Genomic DNA, 25964 nt, shown 5'->3' with positions numbered 1-25964 from the left:
GATGGGAACCTCACTGTGTCCACCCAGGGCATCTGTCCCCTGCCGCCCCCATGCTGTGATCTGCTCTTGGAAGGCCTGATAAGCTTAGCTCGAGTCGATAGCACAGCAGCACAAGCCAAGAGACACATTCCAAAGTCTAACGGAGACCTGAAGTTGTTCCTGGGAGGGGTGTGCCCCCTGGTGTCCCCTCAGCTGTCAGATGCTGAGGGCTGAATACGTGTGGTTCTAGAAGGTGGCTGGGCTCCTAGGAAGCACCATCATGTCACTTGGCCATGTCACTAGCAGAGACCTTTCAGAGAGCTTGAGTGGTAGTGGCTCTGGTGCATGCTGGCGCCCTCCCGGACATCCTACTGGGGCAGTCTCAGGGACGTTTGAAAGAAACTGAATGAAATGTTAAAACTCCAATAGACCAACAGACCAACCAGAACTACTAGGTTTTCAGACTTGGTTACTATTTTTTTTTTTAAAATTTTTTTTTAACATTTATTTATTGTTGAGAGACAGAGACAGAGCATGAGCAGGGAAGGAGCAGAGAAAGACGCAGACACAGAATCAGAAGCAGGCTCCAGGCTCTGAGCCGTCAGCCACAGAGCCCGATGCAGGGCTCAAACTCAAACCACGAGACCACGACCTGAGCCGAAGTCAGACGTTTAACCGACTGAGCCACCCAGGCGCCCACCCAGGCGTTATTTCTTTTATTGCTTTATTATTGAAATCATTTTCTAACACTCTTTTTCCTTTAATTAAGGTAGACAAACTTTTAAGAGCGGTTGCTGATGGAGATCTAGAAATGGTGAGTTTTGAGAAGCACATCTGAAAAAGCTTGCTCTCGGTTGAAAAGAGCTGTATGGGTGTTTCTTGTCTGTGGTTCCTCCAGGAGCCGAGTTCTGTTCACTTTCACTCAGAAGGGCTGCGTTCAATGACTATGTGGTAATGGAGATGTTAGCAGTTTCCCTTCACGTGACAAGCAGGTGGATGTAAAGTCGCATAGCGAGCCTTTTAGATATTCACGTTCCCGGAGGCTGATGAGGTGTTGGCCAGCCCTCCCGTGTGCAGGAGCTCAGAGTGTGGACTCAGAGCCTGGCCCGCTATCGGGGAACAGGATGTGTGGGCAGGGCTGGCAGAGAGGAGGGTGGAGGATGGAGGGGTAGAGGATGGAGGGGTGGAGGATGGAGGGCCGGAGCCCAGAGGTGCCGGTGTGGCCCTGTGGAAGTTGTGGGTGGCTCTGGCTCCTGGGCAGGAGGCTGAGGTCTGAGGCTTGAGTGGTCTGAGACCACTGCTAATCCATCAGACTGGCACACGGTTCCTCTGGGGGGCAGGACATGGTGTCTGTATCTCTGTCTGTCCTCTTGTGAGACTGGCCCCGGGAGAACCCAGCATTCTTTGGAGGAAGCAAAGTAGGACTTCTTCAGGCACCCTGGGAGCCATGGTGTGAGCCGGTGACATAGTCTTTGTGGAGAAGAGAGGATGGCCGTCCCTGCATCATGATACACCCACTCCTCTTCCTCCTGTGGGTAGGTGACGGGGCTGAGGCCGTTCGTGAAGGAGGTGAGCAGAGGCAGACTGGCCAGTGTCTTGGGGTCAGCACCCAAACTAATCTACACGCGTGACAGCCTCTGACCCCCTGCCCAAGGCACCTGCCCCTCCACTCCCCCCCGTTCTTGTCACCGGCCCTCATCTGTCTCTGTTAGGGGGCCTGTTAGGTGTGGCCCCTGAGTCGACACCTTTGGTGTTTCCGCCCTGTGGAGTATCTGCTGTCAGGATGTGGAAGGGACCTGAAGGAAAGACGTTTGGGCTGGAAGGGGGTCTTGGAACCCTTGTCACTCCCTGCATGCATGAGCTTAGAGTGCTCAGAACTAGGCCTAGAAATGTACTTCCGTTGTTTCCGTTTTTCAGATTTAATATCCTAGACACCAGTTTTTACTGGAGCATAAATTTGACCTCTTGGTGGTCTGCAGTACTTTCACCTACGGGCTGGCGCGTGGTCATGGAAGGGACGCTGGCGTGGAGTCAAGGAGCCTGTGTGTAGGTTCTGACCACCACTTCCTAGTTGTGTGGCCTTGGACAGGTTGTTCCCTCTCTGAGTTTTCTCCCAGCTTAGAAGGGACGGCTGGGTGTTGAGAGTGTGCAATTAGGTGACACCAGGCAAGGTGCTCAGCGGCACCATTCTTCCCTTTCTAAGATGAATGAATGCCTGACACAAGCTGGAGAAATGGTAGCGTAAGATCTCTGGTTCGCTGGAAAAAGGACTGAGAAAGGTTTGCGTGCTGTGAACCCAGTCGTGTGTCGGTCACGGTGGTGGTTGAGGACGTGTTGGCCCTGATTTGGGAGCAGCTGTGTGTGTGTGTGTGTGTGTGTGTGTGTGTGTGTGTACGTGTACGTGGGACAGAAGGAGGGAGGGGGAGATACCGTAGCTTGTAAAGGAACCAAGGATGAGTCTTAAGTCCTGTTCTCCTTCCTGCCCAACACCAGGTGCGTTACCTTTTGGAGTGGACAGAGGAGGACCTGGACGAGGTGGAGGACACCGTCAGTGCAGAAGATGTTGACTTTTGTCACCCCTTGTGCCAGTGCCCGAAGTGTGCTCCGGCTCAAAAGGTTTGGCCTTGCTTCTCTTGGTAGCGGTGAGGGTGGGGAGGCAGATTCTTCTCTTTCCCCTTAGGAAAGTTGTCTGCTTCTCAGCCAGCTAGTTACTGAGTGGCTGGAGGTTGGTATCCCTGAGATGTGGTGGCGATTCGTTGTTTAGTTCTGGGAGGAGAAAAGCCAACACCAGGGTGGATCTGGCTTGGGCGGCCTGCCTTCTGAATGAGCAGGGCAGTGAGCAGGGACATGCACACGTGCTCAAATGTTTCAACTGCTCTCTGGGCCCCCGAGTCACAAGGCAAGAGTTCATGAACAGACGCGCCTGAGGGTGTCTGTCCACCTGGCTGCCAGTCCCCTGAGGAAGCTGCATTCGAGATCCATGGCCCGCTGTCTTTGCTCAAGTTGGTACCCCCTGTGGGAGGATCCTCCCTCCAAGTACAGAGGATTCCCTGTGCCCTTTACCCAAGTCTCCCCCAGTGCTAACAGCTTGCAGAGCCATAGAACAGTATCCCAACCAGGATATAGACGTAGAAACCATCCCCACATCTTATCCACATTTCTCCGATTTTGCTTGTACCCACATGTGCACACGTGTTCACTTTGATCACATGCGTAGCTTTGTGCATCCACAGTGAAGGTACTAACCAGCTCCCTTGCCACAGGAAGAGCCACCCGTGCTGCCCTTTCCCACACCCTCCTGTTTCCCTGCCATCCCATAACCCCTGAGCTAATTTTTTACAAGGTGTGAGATTTAGGTTGAGGTTCCCTTTTTTGTCTATGGATGTCCACCCGTTCCACACCCCTTGTTGAAAAGACCATCCCTTCTCCAAAGACTTGCTGTTCTACCTCAGATAATATATGCTGTGGGTCTATCTCTGGACTCTGTGTTCTGTTCCGTGGATCTGTGTGTCTGTCCCTTCATCAGTTCCACACTGTCTTGATTACTGTAGCTATAGGAAGCCTCAGTATTGGGTAGAGTGATTCTCCCTAACTTACTCTTCTTTGCCAGGATCATTTTAGCTATTCTGTGGCCTATGCCTTTCTGTATATATTTTAGAATAAGTTTGTTTATGACTACCAAAAATCTTATTAGGATTTTGGTAGGAAATGCATTAAAACTGTAGATCAAGTTGGGAAGAAACGACATCTTTACTGTGTTGTGTTTTCATGAACATGGTATATCTCTCCAAATACTTAGTCCTTCTTCGATTTCTTCATCATTTTGTGATTTTTAGCATAGAGATCCTGTCCATATTTTCTTAAGTGTACACTTAAATATTTCATCTTCTTTTGAGCAATTGTAGATGGTATTGTGCATCTAGTGTGCACTTGTGTGCTAGTTATTTAACTTGATTGTGTATGTCCCATACTGAGAAAATTAATCTGACTCTACAAAACATGTATAGTGGTGTTGTCCTTTGTATTATAAGATAATGTTGCCTTATTTAAAAAGGCTTCACTGTGGGTTATTTTTTTTTTAATTTTTCTTTTTTAATGTTTATTTATTTTCGAGAGAGAGAGAGAGACAGAGTGCGAGTGGGGGAGGGGCAGAGAGAGAAGGAGACACAGAATCTGAAGCAGGCTCCAGGCTCTGAGCTGTCAGCCCAGAGCCTGATGCGGGGCTCGAACTGACGAACCGTGAGATCGTGACCTGAGCCACAGTCAGATACCTAAGCACTGAGCCCCCCAGGTGCCCCTTCAGTGTGGGTTATTTTAACCCAATGATATTGAAAAGATTAAACTTTCATTCACGTGTAGCTTTTCATCTAGCTGCAGGGTCATGTGCACATTGGGAATGTGCAGCTTCTGTCCTGTCCCCATGCTGCTGGATATATACAGCCCAGAGAATGATTCCCCCTCTAGAGACTGCTATGAAAATAAAGAAGGCGGACGGTGTTTCAGAGAATACGAATGTGAGGTGACAGTACTTCAGGCCCGGTCAGTGACTGCGTGTGGCTAGAGGCAGTCTCTGCATCCGTCCCTGTTCTTGCCATTTTCCTACGCTCTCTTCTTCCCCGCCTCATGGTTCGCTGGTTGTAACAAGAAACTGAATGACACATTAAAATAACTGCTGGATTTATCGAATAAAATCTTACTTTCTCTGCTTTTTGAAAGCCTCTTACCTTTTTCTCATTTTGAAATGTCTCAAAAAGACGCAGAAGACATAAGAAATACATTTATATGGGAGTTGCTCCCCGTCTGTGATTTAGTTAACCACCCCTGGACCCCACCATCTTCTAGCCCACTGGTGTGTTTAGGGAGTTTGTTTAAAAAACCTTTATTGAGGGGCACCTGGGTGGCTCAGTCGGTTAAGCATCTGACTTCGGCGCAGGTCATGATCTCACGGGTCATGAGTTTGAGCCCCACATCAGCCTCTCTGCTGTCAGCTCACAGCCCGCTTCAGATCCTCTGAACCCACCTCCCCCTCTCTCTCTCTCTCTCTCTCTCAAAAATAAATAAACATTAAAAAAACCCTAAAAACCTTTACTACAGCAAGATACAGAACATGACCATCACTTCTGAGGGTTTTCTTGGGCTGCTTTGAAACTCTTGCTTTCCCCCTTCCTCCCCTGTCCCAGGCACCACCGGTCTGCTGTCCATCGTGACAGGCTCATTGGCATTTTCTAGAATTTAGTGTGAATGGAACCAGACAGTACACACTCTTTTGAGCCTGGCTTCCTTCACTCAGCAGAATGTTTTGAGATCCACGTTGGATCGGCGGTTCATTTCATTTTATTGCTGGGTAGTGTGTTGTTGACTAGACGACACTTTATCTAATCACCCCTTGATGAACATTTGAGTAGTTCCCTGCTCTGGGCTTTGTGAAGCAAGCTGGTGTAAACATTTGTGAGCAAGTCTTTGTATAAATATGCATTTACTTGGGTATATGCCTCGGGTTATAATTGCTGGCTCTTGTAGTAAGTGCATGTGTAACTTCATAAGAAACTGCCATTTTTCCAGAGTGATTATGGCACTTTGCACTCTTGCCACCGGTGTGTGAGAGTTCTGGTTGCTCCATGTCCTTGTGACTTTTTAACTGTAGTCGCTCCTGTAGGTGTGCAGTGGTATTTCATTGCGTTTTTTTCTCCCTGTTCCTTCATTTGTTTGTTTTTTAGTTTTGAGGTACAATTTACATGCAGCAAAATTCACCCCTCTAACTTTGCATGCAGTTTTTCTGAGAGAGAACCGTCTTAATCAGCAAAAAGTGAACTGGATAACCAGTTTTAATTCTTGGCCAGTCATGTAAAACGCTGACATAATGATTTTACTATCAAAATGTATGATTTGATATCTTAATTTAATGTTTGTTTTCGGTTACATGGTTTATAAATGTCCCTTTTTTTTTAATGTTTATTTATTTTGAGAGAGAGAGAGAGAGAGAGAGAGAGAGAGAGAGAGAGAGAGACGGAGCATGAGCAGGGGGAGGGGCTGAGAGAGAGAGGGAGACACAGAATGGGAAGCAGGCTCCAGGCTCTGAGCTGTCAGCACAGAGCCCGACATGGGGCTGGCTCAAACTCATGAACCCCGAGATCATGACCTGAGCTGAAGTTGGACGCTCAACCAACTGAACCACTCAGGCGCCCCTTGTTTGTCCTTCTAATTATTGATTGAGGGGCTCCTGGGTGGCTGAATCAGTCAAGTGTCCAACTCTTGATTTTGGCTCAGGTCATGGTCTCACGGTTCGTGGGACGGAGCCCTACATCAGTCTCTACACTGACAACACGGAGCCTGCTTGGGATCCTCTCTCTCCCTCCTTATCTGTCCCTCCCCTGCTTGTGTGCATGCACGCGCTCTCTCTCTCAAGAAGAAATTACTAGTTGATTGTCCTTACATTGGCATGATTGATTTTAAAACCGTTGCGACTCGTAAGGTAGTTTCGTGATAAAAATGACAAACGATGGAGCTAAGCAGCAAACAGCTCTATGAGGCTTGACAAACACGTGGTCGTGTAACCACCGGCACAGTGCACAGTATCTCCATGATACAAATACAGATTTTTCTCCCCCCAGATCTTTTGCCTATTTTTTTCTTAACGTCGGATTGTCCAATTGCGTTGTAAGAACCTGTTGTTTTAAAATTCTGGTGGGGTGCACCTCTTTCATCAGACCTACATAACGCAGATATTTTCTCCCACTCTGTGACTTGCCTCTTCATTTTCTTAATTGTGTCTTTCCAAGAAGAACCATTGAAAACCAGCTTGTCAAACTCTTCCTTTATGGTTTTTGCTTTTTGTGTCTTCCCTAAGAGATCTTTGCTCATCCCAGTGTTGCAAGGATTTCCTCGTGCATTCACTCCAGGAAAGTGAAGTACGACACAGTCGTGGCTCTCACATCTAGGTCCATGAGGCGTTTATAGTTCTTGTGTGGTGGAGTAAGGGCTGATGTGCACTTTCTCCGTATGTGGGGATCCAGTAGTTCGGCGCCGTTTGTTGCACAGACTTTCTGTTTCCCGTTGAACTGCCTTGGCATAAATAAGGTATCATTTCAGGGGGTTGGTCTCTTGAAAATAGAAGTTACTCCTTTGGGATATCTTACCTTTCTCCAGTTGTAGGGATTCACCTGTGGGCCACCTGATTCTGGATCCCACCATGACCCCAAATTTTGCACAGGGATGGTGGGGGGGCGCCTGGCTTCAATTCCCAGTTTCTTAAATACTGATGACATCTCTGACTCCATCCTCCGCTTTTACTAGAAGCTGGCAAAGATCCCCGCCAGTGGGCTCGGTGTGAATGTGACCAACCAGGACGGCTTCTCCCCACTGCACGTGGCTGCCCTGCACGGTCGGGCGGACCTCGTCCCCCTCCTGTTGAAGCATGGTGCCAACGCAGGTGCCAGAAATGTGAACCAAGCCGTCCCGCTCCACCTGGCCTGCCAGAAGGGCCACTTTCAGGTACGGGTTCTGGCTCCTGGGCACAGGCTGCTGCGGGAATGCTGCAGGGGGCAGGTTTGGGGGCCGGCCTGGAGGACAGACACGTTTCCTTCCTCCCTGCTCTGGGATCCTGAGAAGCACATGGCAGGATGGCTCAGCAACAGAACACAGAGCTCTGGTGCTTCTGGGTGAGGACCCTCTCCCTTCCCCCGTCCCTTCTCCCCGCCACACCGCTGGCATTCACATCCCTGTGGCACGGAGGCCCACGTTCTGATTCCGACCCCACCAGGAGCTGGCTCTGGTGTGTGGGTGTGGGCCATTGAGGGCTCTGCCTGCGATTAGCACCTTTCACCCCCACAGCCCGTGGTCTGTGTCAGCAGCTTAGTACTTTACAGAGAATGGCCCTATGGAGGAGGTGCAGGAGACCATTGTGAATTGCTTGACTTTTTCAAAGTCCTGTATTTCTTTTTGAGAATTATCTATTTAAAAACAAAAAAAAGTCTCCCTGTGAACTCTACTCTAAGATTTTAATTTTTTAATTTTTTAAAAAAAGTTCATTTATTTATTTTGAGAGAGAGAGAGAGTACGCAAGCGGGGAAGGGGCAGAGAGAGGGAGAGAATCCCAAGCAGGCTCCACACTGTCAGCACAGGGCCTGTTGTGGGGCTCAATCTCATGGACTGTGAGATCACTCACCCAAGTGAGCCACCCCGGGACCCTAGCTCCACTTAAATAAAATAAGCTTTTATTTTTTTAATTATTATTTTTTTAATCATTATTTTCGAGAGAGACAGAGAGCATGAGAAGGGGAAAGGCAGAGAGAGAGGGACACACAGAACCCAAAGCAGGCTCCAGGCTCTGCGCTGTCAGCACAGAGCCTGACGCGGGGCTTGAACCCATGAACTGTGAGATCACGACCTGATCCTGCGTCAGGCGCTTAACTGACTGAGCCACCCAGGCGCCCCTGTAAGCTTTTAAAGGCCAGGAATCAGGAGCACCTGGCTGGCTCATTCAGGGCTGTGAGTTCAAGCCCCATATTGGGTATAGAGCTTACTTAAAAAGATAACAAAAAATAAATAGGGGTGCCTGCCTGGCTCAGTCAGTGGCACTTCCGACTCTTGATCCCGGGGTTGTGAGTTCAAGCTCCATGTTGGGCGTGGAGCCTACTTAAAAAAAAAAAAAAGCGTAAAAATAAAGAATAAAAGACAGGAACCACCTCAGGCCTTCCATGTCTCTCGTAGCACCTAGCATAGCACTCCAAACATCAGTTTCCTAATCTCTTAAGACTGGGGTAATAATTCGGCTCTCCATAGGGTGGGTCTAACCATGAAGTGGGAAAAATCGCGCCTAGCACATTGCCGGGCAGAGGAGACCCCACTTCCGTTGGTCTGTCCCCTCCCAAGAGTCAGACACGTGTGGGAAGAGCCTTCTAAATACACTTAGAGAAAAGTCCAAAGGATATCAAGTTACAGGATCTCTCTCCACAAATTTAATTACGGTTGAAAAATTTGCCTTCTCTGGGCTAGGTGGTGAAGTATCTCTTGGATTCTAACGCAAAACCCAATAAAAAGGACATAAGTGGAAACACACCGCTCATTTACGCCTGTTCCAACGGCCACCACGAAGTCGCGGCGCTGCTGTTACAGGTGAGCTGCCGATCCCGGTCCGGGGCGGGCTTCGCGTCGCCTGGAGTCTGCGTCACTGTGGTCTGCCCTTCCTTTCGACCGCACCGTCTCTCCTTCCAGCACGGGGCCTCCATTAACGTCTGTAACAACAAGGGCAACACGGCGCTGCACGAGGCTGTGATCGAAAAGCACGTCTTCGTGGTGGAGCTGCTTCTCCTTCACGGGGCATCGGTTCAGGTCTTGAACAAGAGGCAGTGCACAGCTCTAGACTGTGCTGAACAGGTGAGCGGGGGGGGCCCCCTCGCAGCTCCCTCTGGATCCCCTGTGGTTACACCGCACCTGAAATAGCTATAGCTGACCTTGGAATCGCCGTGCTGGGCTGGGTGGCTGTGCCAGAAGATGGCCAGTGTGGTCAGATGTCCGGTCCTTGGTCCCCTGGTCAGGTGTCCGGTCCTGCTTGGGGAGCTGGGAGTCAGTCCTTCAGGGCTCGCTTTCCATGGGCTGAGTAGAGGTGCTCCCCCAGCAACTGCGGGTGTCGGTGCCCTGGGGTGGCCCGGGGACAAGCCATCACGTGCTCACAGGGAAGTTTGGGCTCACCCTGCCTGCGGTGGTCTTCACGGCACCATGGAGAAAGTTTGGTCAACTGGCGGTTCTAAGACTCTTTGAGTGGTGCGAGGGGAACTGTGGGGACCACTTCACCCCTCCTTCCAGTGCCGTGGGTGTTGGCACGGGGCAGTGGCGAGGAAAAGGCTTCTTCTCCTCTCCTAGGAGAAGCAAGCTGTCTATTCCTGTTTTCCTGTTGAATCTTTTCATTTTTGACTCTGGGTAGACAGCCAGTAGGCTGTTAAATGAATCTGGTGTCGCATAAAAGTCACTACAAACCCAACGTACTCATGGGCTTATCGTATTAATTTTCAGTGGCATTTCTTAACAGAATTGAAACATTTTATTTTATTTATTATTTATTATTTATTTTTATTTTAGAGAGAGAGACAGAGAGCGAGAGTGAGCAAGCAGGGGAGGGAGGCAGAGGGAGAGAGAGCCTCCCCAATAGGCTCCACACTCAGTGCGGAGTCTGATGTGGGGTTCAGTCCCACAACCCTGGGATCATGACCTGAGCCAAAATCAAAATTTGGCCACTCAGCCAACTGAGCCACCCAGGCACCCCTGGAATTGAAATATTTTAAACCTTCAGTTAGCACTTTCTCCGATGACGATAAGGATGAGTGTTTTTTGTCTCGTAGTCACTATGTGCTGGGCCGTCCATGACCTCATGATAACTGTGCAATAACAGAGCCCGTTATGGGCAACCCAGCGCACGGAGCAGCAGTACCTGGGAGAGGAGGAGCCGGGCTCCGAGCGCTGGGCTGCCCGGAAGCACGAGGCTCCGTGGCGTCACAGTCCCCGTCTGTGGCTGCTCCTTGCTTCTCTGTCCGGCCGCACCAATATGGACAGTTACATCAAAAACGAGCAAGAACCTGCTAAGAATGAAAACTGTTCCTGTAACCTTTTCCCTTTCAAATTATAGAATTCAAAAATAATGGAATTACTTCAGGTGGTACCGAGCTGTGTGGCCACGTCAGGCGATGCTGGCGAGACGGACCACAAGGAGTACGTTACTGTTAAGATCCGGAAAAAATGTGAGAACTTAACATTCTCTCTGTAATTCTCAGCATGGGCCTCTTTGGGAATCCATGAGTAGTTGCTGGTGTTCGTTTACTTTTAAATGTAGAGTGTCATCATACTGGTGACTGGGGCAGGGATATGGGCACCAAAGAAATGGACGATACAGCCTAACTCGTTGGCTTGTTTTGCTACTGATTTTCTGGCTGATCGGGATGATGCTTCCTCCGGAAGTGAGGTGGCCTCTCTCAGCCTCACCTTGAAGGCTCGGGCCTCCCCTCCGCCAGCTGGAGAGGAGGAGCAGCCGCTGGGAGATTCTTTCCTGCCGCCTGTCCCCAATCCAGGCCTTTTTTTTTTTTTTTTAACGTTTATTTATTTTTGAGACAGAGAGAGACAGAGCATGAAGGGGGGAGGGGCAGAGAGAGAGGGAGACACAGAATCGGAAGCAGGCTCCAGGCTCTGAGCCATCAGCCCAGAGCCCGACGCGGGGCTCGAACTCACGGACCGCGAGATCGTGACCTGAGTTGAAGTCGGACGCTCAACCGACTGAGCCACCCAGGCGCCCCAATCCAGGCCTTTTAAAAAGCGTTTCCTGGACCTCTGGAGCTGTGTTTCCTGCTAACTTTAAAGGTTTTTTGTTTGTTTGTTTTAATTTGCACGTATACAGAATTTATTGGTAATTAGAACAATAGTTGCCGATCATGGGTGGGGCTGAAGTAATTTTTTTACAGTTGTTTTGGTCTAGGTAGGTCCCATGTTCTACTCTTTACTTTTATTTTTTTAAAGATTTTATTTTATTATTTTTTTTAATGTTTATTTTTGAGAGAGACAGAGACAGAGCATGAGTGGGGGAGGGGCAGGGAGAGAGGGAGACACAGAATCCAAAGCAGGCTCCAGGCTCTGAGCTGTCAGCACAGAGCCTGATGTGGGACTTAAACCCACAAACTGTGAAATCATGACCTGAGACGAAGTCAGATGCTCAACTGACTGAGCCACCCACGTGCCTCAGATTTTATTGTTTTTAAAGTAATTTCTGTACCCAACATGGGGCTCAAAGTCACAGCCCTGAGATCACTCGCTGTACTAACTGAGCCAGCTAGGCGCCCCTCTATTCTTGTTTAAAATTACAGTATAGTTTGTAGTGTAATAATGTGAGTAAACCCATTTCCATGTCTGGATAATCCTGAGTCTGTCTCACAAAGTGTCCTGTGTGTTAATAAGGATGCATCTTTCTTCTTTTCCGTGGGGGCTTACCGGTAATAAACAGATAGCTACTAATATGTCTCTTTAAGCAAATGCAGTGTGTAATTTTCTCAATTTTGTTAAACTAAGAAAATTGAAAGGTTGCATCTGTGCTACAACTTTAAAAATCCTTAAAACTACTTCAGAAGTTCTCAAATGTTTATCCTTTTTTATCTACAGGGAACTCAAAAATGTATGATCTACCAGATGAACCTTTTACAAGACAGTTTTACTTTGTCCACTCAGGCGGTCAGTTTAAGTGAGTATAAAATTTGCGTTGATTTCTGGGCTGTGACCCGACTTTTACTTACAACTAAAGCCAGGTATGTGCCCCTTTGATGGGTTACAGAAAAATCCGCGCTCGTCAAATGCTGCCACCTTGTGGCCAACCAGAGTGTTCGACACCACTGTCCCAAACACTGATGTCACTTTGGTTTGGGTTTCAGGGGAAGGACTTCAAGGGAGATTATGGCGAGGGAGAGAAGTGTCCCTAATTTTACTGAAGACTGTTTGCATGAGGTGAGTCATGAAACGCTGGCTTATCATCATATTTCTTTTTTTGTTTTTAATTATTTTTGAGAGAGAGCTAGCAGGGGAGGCGCAGAGAGAGGGGGAGAGGGAGAATCTAAAGCAGGCTCCACACCATCAGTGCAGAGCCCGACAGGGGGCTCGATCCCACAAACTGTGAGATCATGACCTGAGCCGAGACCAAGAGTCGGACACTTAACCGACTGAGCCACCCAGGCGCCCCTCATCGTATTCTTAAAGCCTGGCTTTTCCAAAACGAACCCGTGGTGAACACGTTTCTCATGTCACGATCCCCTTCTTTTCAAGAGTCAGTAACAACTAAGATGGGTTCGTTAGCGGCACAGCCAAGGGCACAGACTTCGTTTACTGAGAAAGGAGAGTGAGGGGACAGTAGGAACAGGGGTGGGCGCAGAGAGCCCCTGCAGCTTGTGGCATGTGTGCTCAGTGAGATAGCTCGGGTTACGCCATCTAGGATTCACTAGCGTGTGAATCACCGATGTCAGGAAGCAACCAAGTTTGTGTCCAGATGGGTTCAACAAAAGCCTTCTCCGAATGCGGTCGGAAGCTGCTCACGTGGACAGATCCGCGTGTGGCCGCCTTCCGACAGCCTGTTCACTCACTCCGTTACAAAAGGGAGGCTGCTTTGGGTGCGGTGGTGCAATGGTGCCTCTTCCCAGAAACCTGACTTTCCTGCCTGCTCCTGGCAGTATGACTGCGGATGGGTACACTTGCCAGCACGTGCGGTGGCACGGGCTTGTCGAAGCACGTCTGCGCAGGCGCTAAGTCTTTGCTTTAGAGAACTGAAGTGATTTTTGTCAACCTGGCTGATTTCGGCCTCCGACGCAATCTTCCGTGACTTGCTGACGGACCGGACCGTCCCGCCGCTGTGTGGGAAACCCACAAACTGAAATCTGCTTGGGTTCGGTCGGGTGCCAGCTCTTACCCTGTGAGCGACGGGGACTTAGGCAGGTTGCTTCCACTTGCTGACCCTGTGCCTCAGCCGTGCACGGTGTAGCCATCAGGGCGTACTTGTTATAAAGATTAGTTGTGAGATCAGGTAGAGCCCTGACGTTGCGTCTGACACACAGAGAGTATCAGTGGCACCCATGCTGTCCCACAGGGATGTCAGAGCTGAAGTTATATGCCCAGAGAGTAGCGAGCACGTCGGGTGACACACAGAAGCACCCAAGGACGCCGTTCTTGTGTGGTTCTTGTTTTACACGCAGTGTGAACGAACTGCTTGAATTGTACCGTTTCTTCAGCCAGGGAGGCAAAAGGTTACACGGGAGCAGAACAACCCGCCAGACCGGGGCGGACCTGAGACTGCGGGCAGAGGAAGCAGCAGTCAGCCCGAGAGGCCCGGGCTGAAACAAAGCGTTCCTGCGAGCCGGCGGATGCTGCGCAGACACACCGTCGAGGACACGGTCGCAGCCAAGAGCCCCGGGACCGCCGGAGACCCAGCTGCTCCCCGAGAGGCTACTATTACTTCCCAGTCTTAACAGCGGTAAGCGGTTGTTAAGTCGGCTGCCAGGAGGTGAGTCCTCAACAAGAAGGTGCCGAGCAGGAACTCAGCTGAGAACTGACCTGTACTTTGCGTTTGGTTTGAGAGTAAAGCAGAAAGTTCCTGAAAGCTTTTCTGTGGCCGAGGGAAAGAATGCAACGAAGAAAACCACCACCATGTCTCTCCTGTTCGGAGCTCATGAATGCACTTTGGAAAGGGAATACACACAGTTTCCAGTGGTGTCCCGATCCCCGAGACCGGGTGTGGGCTTCTTCTGAAGCAGCAGGCCACCTGGCTGCAGAGATGGCTTTCATCACCGGGTTCCGTCCTCCCACTGCAAGGTGCTAACCTCTGCCGTGTGTACAGATTAGCAAACCACCGGCTAAAGAACCCTGCCCTCTGGGATAGGCTGCGGAGAAGCAGCGTGGGCTCCAGGGCACCGTGGAGGCCGGGCGGACGGGACGCGCTGGCCTGGAGAAAAGAGGGCCTGGAAAATATTCCTTTGCAAAGCAGCACTCGAGCCCAAAGATGTCCCCGTGCCAGTGTGGCGTTTAGTGAAAAGGACATTTATGACCTGTTCTGCACTATGTATGTGGGGACGGTTGGGTGTAATTTTTCTTCCAACAAAGTAAGTACAGGTGTTTGATCACCGCACATACGCACCCGTATCAGTGTCTCTCGAAACCTCCCCTCCCGTTAAAAACCTACCTTGGATGTCACACCTGCCGGATGGTTCCTGAGCTAGAGAGATTTGGCACATCTTTCCTTAGTCTTTTGATTCAGATTCAAAACTTACAGCACAAACCAGGTCAGAGTTACTTTCGGTTAGAATTTATTGCCATTTATTCCTTTTTACAAATTTCTATAGATTATACTTATTTTTTTATGTTACTAATTGGCCTACAGCTGCAAACATGGGTTTGTCCTGAGTACATTTTCAAATAACTTTGTAATAGGGACATGGTTTTGTGCATGTTCTTGGAAATACTTGTGTATGTATAGAAGGGAGGGACTGATTATTTTTCTACAAAGTAATTTATGATTTCTAATTTTCTAATGTGCCTTGGATCTGTGCCAAATGATGGGAAAGAAAACAGTAAACTCTATGATTCTTGAGCGTGCCATGGTATATTTCTTTAGTTGGTATTTTGCTCTGGAGAGATGTGTGTTTCTCTTCCTCTCTGCTATAAACGTGTGCTTTGTGTATGGAAAGATCTTCCCCCATTGGATGGATACACACTTCTCACTGAAATATGTAAACCGGTTCAGAGCAGACCCTCACCCATTCGCCTCCCTAGGACTGACTGAGGCTAGCAGGTGCAATGCCCAGGAAAAGGTTTTAATTTTTTAAAAAACCAGAACAGAAGTGAATGCAATATAGCTTTTTAGCCCAAACAGGAAATAAGCACTGTTGCTTTGCAAATTTCTTTATTCAGGTTTATTTTTCCTCCTTTTCCACAGTATTAAACAAAACGACCTCATTGACCTAAGTCACGGTGTGCTGCCCTCCTAATTAAGAAATCGTGTCCTGTGCAGTTTGTCAGCCAAGCTGCAAATACACGCATTTGATATCCCCTCATTTTTTGGGTGGTATGATAGAATTTTGAAAACTATTTAATTCTAACAGTCGCCCCGACTGGTAGAACTGTCAAATGTTGAAATAGGTTCAGAGAAAGAAGGGTGATTTGCTGGCACTATCAGATCTGGGGTCACGGCCTGCTTGGTGCTGTCATCTGAACTGGCAGTTTCCAGTGCGGTGTGTCTTCTGGAGATGTAAGTACCTTGAATGAGATGGTCGATTTTAGGGGAGAAGCTTCTTCCTGAGCTACTCTGCGATTAGCAGGGTGAGCTGTCTGAAGTGACTACCTCAATTATTTTTTAAAACTTGTTTTTCTCCAATTCTTTCCCACTTAAAACTTCATTTTACCACTCAGAAATTGGTAATGCCCAAATTTCTATACTGTGTGAGAATGCTTTGAATTCAAAGTATTGTCAATTAAATTAGAAAGCTTAGAATAACCACGCCCCATTTCCTAGGCTGCCTTGCATAACTTTTATCCTTGTGTACAGAACCACTTTCCATCTTCAAGTGTCCTTGGAGGACAGGATAGATGCCGTCAGGACAGTGGTTATTCTGTAGGAGGAAGCATGTAACAAAACGTGCAGAGAATCATCTAGTCTCCTTCCAGCATTTTTATGTAAATAAGACCTAAAGCAAAGTTTACCTATAACTGGGATGTGCTTCCCCCCCCCCCCAAAATCCCTGAGCAAAACTTGTATTTGACTCTAATTCTGTTCCTTTTAAAAATTTTTGATGTTAAAAGTTCTACTCATTAGTTTGTTTATTCAGGAATGCTAGATGCTCCAACGCGGACTTTCTTGGCCACAGTTCCAAATTTCAAGTCCCCAAATGAGTAACATCTCAAATACACAGTTTAGATATAGATCAGCAGTATGCTCATTAGAGAGACTGGGATTCTAAACCATTTTTCCTGTTACTTTCCTGTCACCAATCCTATTCCCTTCATATTAAATGTTCTGAACTTACTCCTGGGCTGAGGCCTCTAAAAGGTTACACCGAAGAGCTCACTTGAGAAGTAAATTTATGAGTAAAGGTTTCAAAATCTAGTGGGAGGAAAGCACAATAGATGACATGTGCTTTAAATTACCTGCAGTTTTATCGGTGAAGAACTCCAACAATTCTACCAAAATGTTTAACTACTAAAGTTAGAAGGCACTTACTTTGTTTCCAACATGTTGGTTATCGTTCCAGTATTACTATCAGTGTCTCCTAGTTATTTTGGTAATTTTCTGCAATGCAAGTACCACTGTCTTGGATTGGGGTAATATTTGTTAAGATAATATAGTCTCAGTGCCTCTGAAAAGTAGGTTATAAATGAAACCAAAGCAAGGAATTTCCTTACCTTAAACATACAGATTATGTTCAGGAAGAATAGTGTACCTGGTTTCAGAACCTAGATTTTGGAAATATTAGATGTTAAACATTAAAAGTTGATTCCTCTCAATCCATGGGTTTTAACTACCATGTTACTGGATGCTATTTCCTTCTTACTGAAGAGTAAGCCAGCGTCTATTTCTGCAAAGGCCACTTTCCTAACACTAATGTCACAGTTACAAAGAATATATTCATGCTGCTACACGTTTATAAACTTTTGGTATGAAAGAAAAAATTCCAAACGCAGATCTGTTCATTCGGCTATGGTACAAAAAAAACTTTGCCCAAATTGTTTTATTTTGCATAACAAGTTTATTTTTTTAAAAGGCATATAGACAATAAACAAAGTAAACAATCAGATCTTTACTTCCACCAAGTGTTATCTGTCCTAGAACTGTTCCATTAAGTTCCAGTCTCTAAACATCTTAAACTCAATAATCATCCTCTTCATCAGAGTCCATGACTTTTCTTCTGTTGAACTGGGGGGAAAGTAAAGGAGTGTCACTACAGGTTTAATAAAGCAGAACTCAGACTTTCTGACAAGAACAAGGTCTACTACTACAAGACATTAGACCTTTGAAACAACTTAGGGTTTTGTATCGATTGGGGGGGGGGGGAACAGAAGAGCCTTAATAATTAGACCCCTCAACAAGTGCAGCCTTTCTCCCCAAATTTTCACCTGTTACAAATGGAAAATGTTTATGGGCTGAAACATGGTTTGATACAGTAGATAAATACAGGATATTTAACACTTATCATTAAAATCTTTTTCTTTTGCCATGCGCATTTGGGGAAACTTACTTTAACTGTGGTTTTCTTTTCTGTTTGTTGGCTTACTTTTTCAAGGATTTCTATTAAACCTTGTTCTGATACCTAGGATAACCAGAAAGAAAAACAGTACTTTTTTTAAACAAAGAGTTTATACCTAGCAGATTGAACGGTTTTCATCTTTCTGGGGGCATGGGGGCAGAGGTCAAGAGGCAAGGAAGGAGAGGCAAGACAGGAGGTTCTAACTACTGGTTTAAGTTCCAAATCAATTTTGCTCTGCTAGCCTCATTTGAGGAGAGGGGAAGGTATCCATCGATTAGCTCTCTCAGGAAAATTCTACATTAAGAGTACTTAAGAACACCTTTAGCACCACTAACAGACAATGACAACCACCTACACCTGTGTTGGAGACACACAGCTTCTGCTCTTGAAGAGCTTAAATGAAGGAGAGACGTCACTCAAAATAGATGAACAGTCATTGTCTCTTCCGCACACGCTCTTAGTGTAAGGGGTTCAAGCGCAGGCCTGATCCCCGCAGGCTATGGAGGCAACAGCCAGCTTCCAGTGCAGGTGGGGCTCATCTTGAAGGAAGGATCTTGAAGGAAGGTCAGGCTCACCAGAGCTCATCAGGGCATCACAGCCACGCACATAATAACCAGGAATTTCAGCACCTCCTCCTTTGCAAAACACGCTCAACTTCTACGTACATGGGTAGTATTTTATTTGGTATCATTGACAAACCTGTTGCCAGCGTAGAAGCAATTAGATGCTGACCCTAATAGTCCCTGGGTCACACACACACATCAAGGTTCCATAGCAGCGTCATAAAGGAAAGCAGCAGAGGATTTTAGGAAAGGCAATTAGTTATCTTTTAGGATTTATGGTAGACACAAGTATTCTCTCCTTTATAAATTGCTTCACTGAAATAGTCAACAAGAACTTCTGAACCAGAAGATGAAACTGGCCTTTTGAAGATATGTTTTGATAAAGTCAGTATCAACAGGTAAAATGGCCTCAAGACAGTCCAAGCTTACCTTCCCACTTAGTTGCCCGTATCTTGCCATCTGTATGAGGTAATTCTCTACTGCTTTAGTTTTTTCAGGCTTTACAAGCGCTAAGTTACTTACTAAAAAGAAAAAGAAGGAGTCAAAACTAAATGCACACTTAGAGAACTTAAAACTATTCACCAACATTTCCAAAGCACTTCACAGACCTGTGTTTTGAGACTAGCCAAGTAGGCAGGTAGGGCAGATTGTACAACAGCCCGTCTTGAAAATGAGGAAACTCAAGTGCAGCCATGTCAATCTCAGTCAACACCACACAGAGGTAGTGGGAGAGCCAAGGTTCAACTTGGGTCCTCAGATTCTAAGCCTGGGGTCTTTTGTTTTGATTATTATTTTTTAATGATTTCCACTTAAAAGGAAAGCAATTTCTGTATGACCACACATATATAATTGTTGATCCATCTAAGAAACCTGCCTCTTCTAAGCCGGGCTTCAAGTTACAATACAAAAGATACTAGCTCATTTGGATTGGCTTATTAGTTTTTTCTATATGTTTTGGAATTTACTGTGAAAAATTATGAACATACACTAAAACAGAGACAATAAACCTCCCAAATCCCCATCACCCACATAAACTACCAGCAACATTTTGTGATGGACTCGATTAAAGAGTGGTTTCCTATAAATTTGACCTAAAATGCACTTGGAGATCATCTCTTTGATAAGCGAGAACTGAGCTGGTATTTTTAGCAACGGTTTAATTACATTTCTTTAGGTTTATTAACTTCACATTTCTTACAACTTTATCTGCATCACGTTTTTACGTTAAACAAATATTTAATCCAGAGACAGCAACGATATCCTAGATCCCTTGCCCTATTCCAGTAGCTCAGGTCCATTTTATGGAAATAAGTTAGAGGAAACTAAAGATGCTTACGGCGGGCCCGGGCTGACTGATCCAGGACTTGGGCTAAGATACTGTTTCTCATTTCTGCTTCCCTACGACACAAACAGATCAGCACAATTAGAACCATGCTGTCAGCATTCCTACTGAACACACAACTCCCGTGTTTCCCAAGATGGAAGCCTGCCGCGCACACAGACTGCGCTATGGCAGGCGCCTCGGGGGCAGCAGTTCCCATACCCAAGTAGGAGTCCAGGCCTGCCCTCAAAAGTTAGCTTTATTTTATGTGGGTACTAACCTACCAGGTTTAAAGGTAAAACTTTAGATTTTCATCATTCAGGGTGGAGTTTTAGTTCCGCCACTATTACCAACATACATAAAGTACCCAGTGTGTGAGAGGTTCTAGAAATTGGTAGTTAAGATTCCAGGCAATTAAAGGACCAAATGATTAATCTGTGATTTTTCTTAGAGATGAAGCTGAGACCTAGGAAGGCTATGTTATGGGGACACAGGTAAACCTGGCCAAGCTGGAACCAGACCCCATGGTTCAAGACTCTCAGTTCCACTTTTTGAGTGGGGAGGGGGAGTGAAATTATAACCTTGCAACCATCCTTGCATCTTTCTACCGATTCAAGTGGGAACTAGTTCTCAGGACAGTGGTTTCGAACTTTTATTTAAGCAGCAGCAAAAAAAAAAAAAAAAAGTTTTTCCCAAATGAAATCCTTTAGTGAACTTACTACACAACACAGACAAAAGCAGATCCTCCGGCTGAATCAGAAGGGGAGCTGGGGCTGGCTGTACCTACGGGCCACCCCCAGCTGAGGCTAAGTGCACGGTGGTGCACAGCCCACCTCCACAGGCCATTTCCTTATTGCCCCTGAGTACTTCAACCCTGTTATTTACTGTGACTAGATTTCACTGAATCAAAGAATGCCATCAATTGTAAGATGTGCCATAGTTTACGTACCTCTAAGAACAAAATGGGCGAGTCTAATAAGAGATCCCTACTCAAAGCCGGGTATCAAAGAGTAACACCCACAGTACAAGGTAAACAAAAAATAAACCCGCCATGCAGAAAGGGACAGAAAGGATGCATGCCATCAGCCTTGGTCCCGAGTGAAGGAAGAAAGAAGTTCCTGTCAGAGTCTGAACTTCAAGCTTTAGTCTTACAGGTTTTCTGTCTGAATTTACACTGCTTGGGGGTGAGTGAAATCTCAAGCACAGAATTTTTTTTAAGTTTATTTATTTATTTTGAGAGAGAGTAAAAGAGTAGGGGAGGGGCGGGGAGGGGCAGAAAAAGAGAATCCCAAGCAGGCTCCACACTGCTAGTGCGGAGCATGACAAGGGGCTCGAACCCTCAAACCACGAGATCATGACCTGAGAAAAATCAAGAGTCAGACGGTCAACTGACTGAGCCACCCAGATGCCCCTCAAGCACAGAATTTAATTTTAAAAGGTCTCAGGTTAGAAATGTACCCAAGTTATGGCAGAAGCAAAAATAAATCCTCTCTGGAAGAATCCAGGACAAGAATGATCCATTATGAGACAGATCTAATCTCTGTTAAATGTGAAAAAATACATGTCTTACAATCAATGACATTCACGTCGTAGTTTTATTTTCTTCTCAGCACCATTCTTCTCCCACTAATAAGCCCCAGAGGGAAGGAACCTTTTCTGCCTTGCCCATTTCTCTAGACCCAGCACAGTGCCTGATTCGGACCTGGTGCTCAATAACTACTTGCTGAATGAATGAATGAGTTAAATGGCAGCATGATGGGGAGAGGGGAAAATGCTGTTCAACAGGTACGGAGTTTCCATCTTGCAAGATGAAAAGCTTCTAGAGATCTGTTGCATAATAATAACACTACAGTAAACACGAATGAGCTGCACACTTAAAAATATTTATTATGGTAAATTTTATGTGTGTGTGTGTGTGTGTGTGTGTGTGTGTTTAAATCACCGTCAGGAAAAAAAGGTAGCATGGTGAGGTAATCTGCTATGTGTGAGGTGCCCAACCACGTGCTGGGATAAAATAAGAGGGTTTAACAGTTAATGTGCAGAGAAATTTACTAAATGTGAAGCACTGTACCTAGGTAATCCTTACAACATCCCCATGAGGTAGCCCTATTATTAGGCTCATTTTTAAGGTAATCACAGTTTAGCAGAGAAGCAACATCAACCAGCAATTACAAGGGAAGTATGCGGAGTTCCATACACCTTTCTTTAATTAGCAAATTAATAACGAAAATACCCTGATTATTTATGGGAAAATCTCTATGCCAGAAAAAACTTTAAGATGGACACATCTATTAAATAACTAAACTAGGGGTGCCTGGGCTGGCTCAGCTGGAAGAGCATGTGACTTTTTTTCTTTTAAACGTTTATTTTTGAGAAAGAGAACGGGAGCACAAATGGGGAAGGGGCAGAGAGAGAGAGGGCAACAGAAGATCTGAAGCGCGCTCCTGCTGACAGAACCCCGGAGTCCGGAGTCAAGTCAGATGCTCAGAGACTGAGCCACCCAGGCGCCCCAGGGCATGCAACTCTAGATCTCAGGTTTTGAGTGTGAGCCCCACCATGGGTATAGTGATTACTTAAAAAAAAAAATAATATAATAACTAAATTTTAAAAACCATTTGGTGGTTTTTTACCATTTTGAACCATCCTTCAAAAAGTTCAGAATTCCAGCCCATACCTGTGCTTTGCTTCCTGTTGTGCTGCATCGCCAGGATCCTGGGGGGGGGGGGGGGGGGGGGAGGGGGGGTAAAAATTGTATCTTTTAGTCAATTTCACTTAAGAAGAAAGTAGGAACTACTTTCTTGTTTCTGATACCTAATAGGCTCCAGCAGTGGTAAGAATCAAATTATCACCAAATAACTAAAAGCTGGGCCTCACAGAAATCAATAGGATAGTTTCCACTTACTACAATGTTTTGACAAGCTTCTAAAATCACAATCTAGTAGAATGTTTTAAATACAACCAACCATGAGGGAGGGGAGTCCCTGTCCTACGAAACCGGAGTTTAAGAGGTCATAATAATATTTGCTTCGGTATTGGGGACGCGGATTCAAAGGGCGCTTCCTTGGAGACCTTCCCGCTCCAGCCCTATCACGGTGGTCCCTTGGCAGTCTTTAACTTGAGCACTTTATCTACGGGATTAGTGTTGGGCGCGTGGCTCCTCCCCGGGACCCGCAACTCCGCCAGAGAGGATGTTCCCCACTGTACCCGCAGCACCTCGCACACAGCAGACCCTCAAACAATGTCGACTACTTGGGTCGGAACACCCTAATTTTAGGAAACAATTCGGCCAGAAAGCTAAGGGGACGGAGAGAACCGAGGAGCTGAGCACTTTGTCCTGGAGAGACGCCGGCCCGGCGAGGCCCAGCGCCTGCCCGCCCGGGGGCCGCACGCGGTCGGCCTCCGCGGCCCAGCGCCCACGCGCCCGGAGAGGGGCCCAGGCCGGCCTCGGGGGCCAGCGACGGGGTCCTGGGCCCGCGCGGGGCGAGCTCCAGCCGCGGTGCCTGAACCTCCGCCTGGGGCCGCGCCCTCCACCCCGGGCGAGGGCGGTGCCCGCCAGGAACGGGCCGGGCGGGGGCGCTCACCCCGTGCTTCGCCTGCAGCTCCGCCAGCCTCTGCTTCCTCAGCGCCTCCAGCTCCTCCTCCGCCATGGTGCGGCGGTTCTGAGTCCAGCAGCCGCAGCCAAGCTCCGAGGACTCTCCAGCGGCGCCCGGGCGCGAGGGCGACCCTCCCCACTGCGCAGGCGCCCGCAGCGCCCAGGCATCACCAATCCAGCCCGGAGCCGCGCCGCCAGCCGCAGCCAGGGCGCCGGGAGAGGCCCGATTGCTCGATCGCAGGCGGTAGGGTGCCCGGCGGCGTTTGGGCATAACCCCACGCAAGTCTTCGCGAATCCCACCTCCCCGCCCACGCTGGACGCGCTGCTCACGCGGGCGCGGCGTGCTGTGACCGCACTGCCAGAGGAAAAGGATAGTAGTCTACAAAACGGCAGTCATCAACAAGCATAATAATAGTATGTAAACTCTGCTGGTGGCCGATCCGTGCTAGGCTCATGTTATTTCCATTTACAGTTGAGAACGCAGGGGCTCAGAAAAGCCACGTGGGCTGCGGGAAAGTTCTAAAACTGGATTGCAGTGATGGTCGCACCACTCTTGCATTTGCTAAAAAGACCCTGAATTGTACACTTAAAATGAGTCGGGGGTCGGGGAGTTGGGGACAAAGTCCCTGCCACTGGGCCATTAAGAAGCCAAGTTAAAGCAAACTTGGACGACGAGACTCAGCCCACTTGGCCCAGACAGGCCTTTGCTCAGAGGTTGGAGCTGGGGTGTGGGGCGTGGTGTAAACTTCTAGACAACTACCCCTCACCCTACCCCAGCCTGGCCCGCATGGACACCACCCCAGCCCCCAAAGACCTCCCCACCTCACCCAGACACCCCCTCCTACTCCCCATAGACGCTCCCACCCACCCCCACTCCACAGGCACACAAGGGCCTGTGGGAGAACTTTCGGGGGCAGATATGCTGGGTGAACTCCCTGGCGGGTGGCCTTTAGAATAGAAGCGTTGTGTGTGGAGGGGGAGGCGGTGTAATGCTCAGTCCCTAACCCCCGGGTTATCCACCTGCTGTTTTTTTCAGTTGTGACAAACTATAACATTTACCATTTTAACCATTATTTGGTTCAATAATGTTAAATACATTAACATTGTTGTGCACCTAATCTCTAGAACTCCTTTCGTCTAGTAAAACTGAAACTATACCCATTCAATAACAACTCCCCAATTTCTACTTTTATCTTAAGATTTTGACTACCTTAGGTAAGTGGAATCTTACAGTATTTGTCTTTCCACTTCAGTTAGCATTCTGTGTTCAGGGTTCATCCATTTGTAGCCTGTGGTGTGTTGGAATTTCCTTACTTCTTAGGGCTGAAAAAAATTCCATTATACACACACACACACCATATTTTGTTCATCCACTCATCTGTCAGTGGACACTTGGGTTGTTTCCACTTTTGGGATATCGTGAATAATGCTGCTGTAAACATTATTAGCGTATAAATATTTCAATTTAGGTACAGAGAATCTGTCTTTTGAATTAGACATTTATTAGACATTTTGAATTTCAACATTAATGATCCTCTTCTCTAATATGTAAGCAAGCATGACTTAAGGGGGGAAAGGGGTGCCTGGCTGTCCCAGTCGGTGGAGTGTGGGGATTGTGAGTTTGAGCCCCACATTGGGTGTAGAGATAACTTAAATATAAAATCTTAAAAAAAAAGATTTGGGGCACCTGGGTGGCCTTGTTGGTTAAGCTTCTGACTCTTGATTTTGGCTCAGGTCATGATCTCATGGTTCTTGAGTTCGAGCCACTCTGTGCTGACAGTGCAGAGCCTGCTTGGGATTGTCTCTCCCTCTCTCTCTGCCCCTCCCCTAGTGCTCTCTTTCTCTCTCTCTCAAAATAAATAAATAAACTTTAAGAAAAAGGTGTAAGAGGGATAGTTTATAAACATGGTAGTCTGGAGTTTTGAGGGAGTCACAGTGGAGACCCTTTGTGGACCATCTGTGAGCTACTCACTTCTCAAGGCTAGAGAGGACGCGGCCCTAGCTGGGCTGGTGCCTGAGTGGCCCTCACCCACGAGGAAATGAGGAAACCAGAATCAACTGGTAGGGATTCTCACCTCATTCCTTAAATCTAAATGCATGCCCCATGGATCAGATATTTAAAGTTTGACAAAACACATCACAGAGTTACGATAACTTCTTTCTGTAGTTATGTGACAACTGGAGAGCAGAACTGAAACAATTCTCCATAAAAAGATCTGAGTCGGGCCCCTCTTTTAAATATATTGTTTTGGCAGCTTTTCATTTTCTTCTAGGGTCATCAGCCTGCTCAAGTTTTCTGTTTCTGCTCAAGATAATTTTAATTTCTAGAGAACCATTCATTCAGGGCTTCACATTTTAAAAATGTACGGCTGTCACGTCTGTGTCTGTGGTTCCATCCCTTTAGGGATTGTTGATGTGTTTGTTTACATTATTATTTTTCTCGATTATACTTTCTAGCCATTTTAATATTTCGCTGCTTTTTTTTTCCACAAAGAAATCACATTTATAGGGGCGCCTGGGTGGCTCAGTCGGTTAAGCGTCCGACTTCAGCTCAGGTCATGATCTCGCGGTCCGCGAGTTCGAGCCCCGCGTCAGGCTCTGGGCTGATGGCTCAGAGCCTGGAGCTTGCTTCCAATTCTGTGTCTTCCTCTCTCTCCCCCTCCCCCGTTCATGCTGTGTCTCTCTCTGTCTCAAAAATAAATAAATGTTAAAAAAATTTTTTTTAAAAAGAAATCACATTTATCAGTATTCTTTTG

General features: G+C 47.1%; 2 protein-coding genes across 6 annotated transcripts in view; one reads left to right on the top strand and one right to left on the bottom strand.

Moving 5' to 3' along the window:
* ANKRD27 (ankyrin repeat domain 27) overlaps window positions 1-15082 on the top strand; it is a 51222-nt gene extending 36140 nt beyond the window's left edge. For 2 of the 5 annotated variants that reach the window (XM_027044911.2, XM_053211328.1), the window contains 9 exons: window positions 749-793; window positions 2473-2595; window positions 7273-7470; window positions 8974-9093; window positions 9193-9354; window positions 10601-10712; window positions 12118-12196; window positions 12384-12456; window positions 13728-15082. In XM_027044911.2, coding sequence (XP_026900712.1) covers window positions 749-793; window positions 2473-2595; window positions 7273-7470; window positions 8974-9093; window positions 9193-9354; window positions 10601-10712; window positions 12118-12196; window positions 12384-12456; window positions 13728-13964 — 1149 coding nt within the window. In that variant the 3' untranslated portion in view covers window positions 13965-15082. The other 3 variants (XM_027044910.2, XM_027044913.2, XM_027044912.2) reach the window with 3 other exon arrangements.
* Window positions 15083-16215: 1133 nt separating this feature from the next.
* Window positions 16216-23365, bottom strand: PDCD5 (programmed cell death 5). Its single transcript, XM_027044915.2, has 6 exons — window positions 23198-23365; window positions 22291-22328; window positions 19632-19693; window positions 18725-18816; window positions 17724-17795; window positions 16216-17401 (listed from the first exon to the last, which is right to left on the bottom strand). The coding sequence occupies exons 1-6, from the start codon at window positions 23261-23263 to the stop codon at window positions 17354-17356; spliced, it is 378 nt and encodes a 125-aa protein (XP_026900716.1). The 5' UTR covers window positions 23264-23365; the 3' UTR covers window positions 16216-17353.
* Window positions 23366-25964: the final 2599 nt, after the last annotated feature.

This window comes from Acinonyx jubatus, chromosome E2, assembly GCF_027475565.1.
Source record: "Acinonyx jubatus isolate Ajub_Pintada_27869175 chromosome E2, VMU_Ajub_asm_v1.0, whole genome shotgun sequence".
Classification (NCBI taxonomy): domain Eukaryota; kingdom Metazoa; phylum Chordata; class Mammalia; order Carnivora; family Felidae; genus Acinonyx; species Acinonyx jubatus.
The sequence above is the reverse complement of the archived record's forward strand: the minus strand, read 5'-3'. Positions and strand labels throughout refer to the sequence as shown.